At 29.6% G+C, this 2,166-nt stretch overlaps 1 protein-coding gene across 3 annotated transcripts in view; it reads right to left on the reverse strand.

Moving 5' to 3' along the window:
* LOC106475049 (centrosome-associated protein 350-like) overlaps positions 1–1,370 on the reverse strand; it is a 15,002-nt gene extending 13,632 nt beyond the window's left edge. For 2 of the 3 annotated variants that reach the window (XM_022379266.1, XM_022379265.1), the window contains exons 1-2: positions 1,224–1,370; positions 207–455 (exon numbers count right to left, since the gene is read on the reverse strand). In XM_022379266.1, the coding sequence (XP_022234974.1) occupies positions 207–455; positions 1,224–1,295 (321 nt within the window). In that variant the 5' untranslated portion in view covers positions 1,296–1,370. The remainder of the gene's footprint in view (positions 1–206; positions 456–1,223) is intronic. The other variant, XM_013935746.2, reaches the window with a different exon arrangement.
* Positions 1,371–2,166: the final 796 nt, after the last annotated feature.

The following is a 2,166-nucleotide window of genomic DNA, read 5'->3' on the forward strand; positions in this document are numbered from 1 at the left end:
CTAATCACAACACAATAAGTATTCAGCTTAATATTATTATTTTACTTTACAGCAGAAAATGAGATACCAGAGTTCATGAAGACACACTTAGTACATTATAATTTATAGTATGTATAATTCCACATTTACACGGTTATTACAAGACCTGTCAAAATGACCAAGCCCAATTATAGAGAGCTAATTAATTTTTGATAATCAAAAATTACCTGCAACTCTGTGAGACTGTCCTCTGTCACTGAATGCTGCATTTTATTGCCTGATGTCAAGTCTTCTTCATGAACACGAGGGGTCTCACTATCTATGGAAACGGATTTGGATGCAGGACGGTTTAATGATTCATCAACTGGTTGGTTTTTATAATCTTGATAAGATTCAAATTCTGTGAACTCCTCATCTTCTTGTGTTTCATCTAATTTAAGTTTACTCATTTGGCACTTTTCTTCCTCTTCTTCTGACTGAAGAAAATAATATATATAAACTTCTCTATCGTGAAAACTATGCATATAAATTACCATAAAAGGTGTATCTTAAATTTCCAGTGTTTAAGAACAATCACGAAAACAATGCTTTGCTATGATACATAATATTGTTTTTCTACTCAAGATACAAAAAAATTTAATATCATTAATCTCAAAAATCACGTGCATTACAGATAGATACTTTCAATTTGAAATTACTGAAAAATGTAACTTAATTTTGAAAAATTTCCAAACAAAAAAAGTTACAATAACCTTATTTAAAAAAACTCTCATAAAATTGACACTTTATAAAACAACTATAGCTGAGTCTAAGTAATCTATTTTTAATGCTAGAAAAACAATTATTTGATAATAACTTAAATGAACTGAAGAAGTATATGGCACCTACTTAATGGTAAAAGATATATTCTGTATCTTTACCTACAGTTTAACTTATGTATAATTAATGCATTCAGCAAGCTTCCATTTTCAGATGAGTATATTCTAACATACACAATATTTGGTTTTATCTTACCACGACAAAAACGTTTATTCAAAAAACTAAAACACTTAGAAAAACTTGTCACTTATTTGAAATACAAAATTATTCAAAAAAAATTGTTTTTTCTCAAACCCTTACCTCATCTGATTCTTCTTGATTCAACAAGCTAAACTTATTCAAAAAACTAAAACACTTAAAAAAAGTTGTCACTTATTTGAAATACAAAATTATTCAAAAAAAATTGTTTTTTCTCAAACCCTTACCTCATCTGATTCTTCTTGATTCAACAACGGTCGAGCTTCTTTATGACTCTGTTCTTCAACAAGGGTTCTCATCGGCTTGACAAGCTTTGTGATCTGAGGACTAATTCCACTCAATGGCGAGGCTGAAGTATATTAAAATTTTAACTCTCATTTATTTATCTTGATTTAGTGAAAGTAATTCACACTGTAGTTCATAAGCTGTAAACATCAATCAGTATGTAAACATTTTAACTCTCATTTATATGTCTTGATTTAGTGGTAGTAATTCACACTGTAGTTCATAAGCTGTAAACATCAATCAGTATGTAAACATTTTAACTCTCATTTATATGTCTTGATTTAGTGGTAGTAATTCACACTGTAGTTCATAAGCTGTAAACATCAATCAGTATGTAAACATTTTAACTCTCATTTATATATCTTGATTTAGTGGTAGTAATTCACACTGTAGTTCATAAGCTGTAAACATCAATCAGTATGAAAACATTTTAACTCTCATTTATATATCTTGATTTAGTGGTAGTTCATAAGCTTGATTTAGTGGTAGTAATTCACAGTGTAGTTCATAAGCTTGATTTAGTGGTAGTAGTTCACAGTGTAATTCATAGGTTTGATTTAGTGATAGTAGTTCACAGTGTAGTTCATAAGCTTGATTTAGTGGTAGTAGTTCACAGTGTAGTTCATAAGCTTGATTTAGTGGTAGTAGTTCACAGTGTAGTTCATAAGCTTGATTTAGTAATAGTAATTCACAGTGTAGTTCATAAGCTTGATTTAGTAGTAGTAATTCACAGTGTAGTTCATAAGCTTGATTTAGTGGTAGTAGTTCACAGTGTAGTTCATAAGCTTGATTTAGTGCTAGTAGTTCACAGTGTAGTTCATAAGCTTAATTTAGTGCTAGTAGTTCACAGTGTAGTTCATAAGCTTGATTTAGTGCTAGTAATTC

Source organism: Limulus polyphemus, unplaced genomic scaffold (assembly GCF_000517525.1).
Source record: "Limulus polyphemus unplaced genomic scaffold, Limulus_polyphemus-2.1.2 Scaffold8016, whole genome shotgun sequence".
NCBI classification, from domain to species: domain Eukaryota; kingdom Metazoa; phylum Arthropoda; class Merostomata; order Xiphosura; family Limulidae; genus Limulus; species Limulus polyphemus.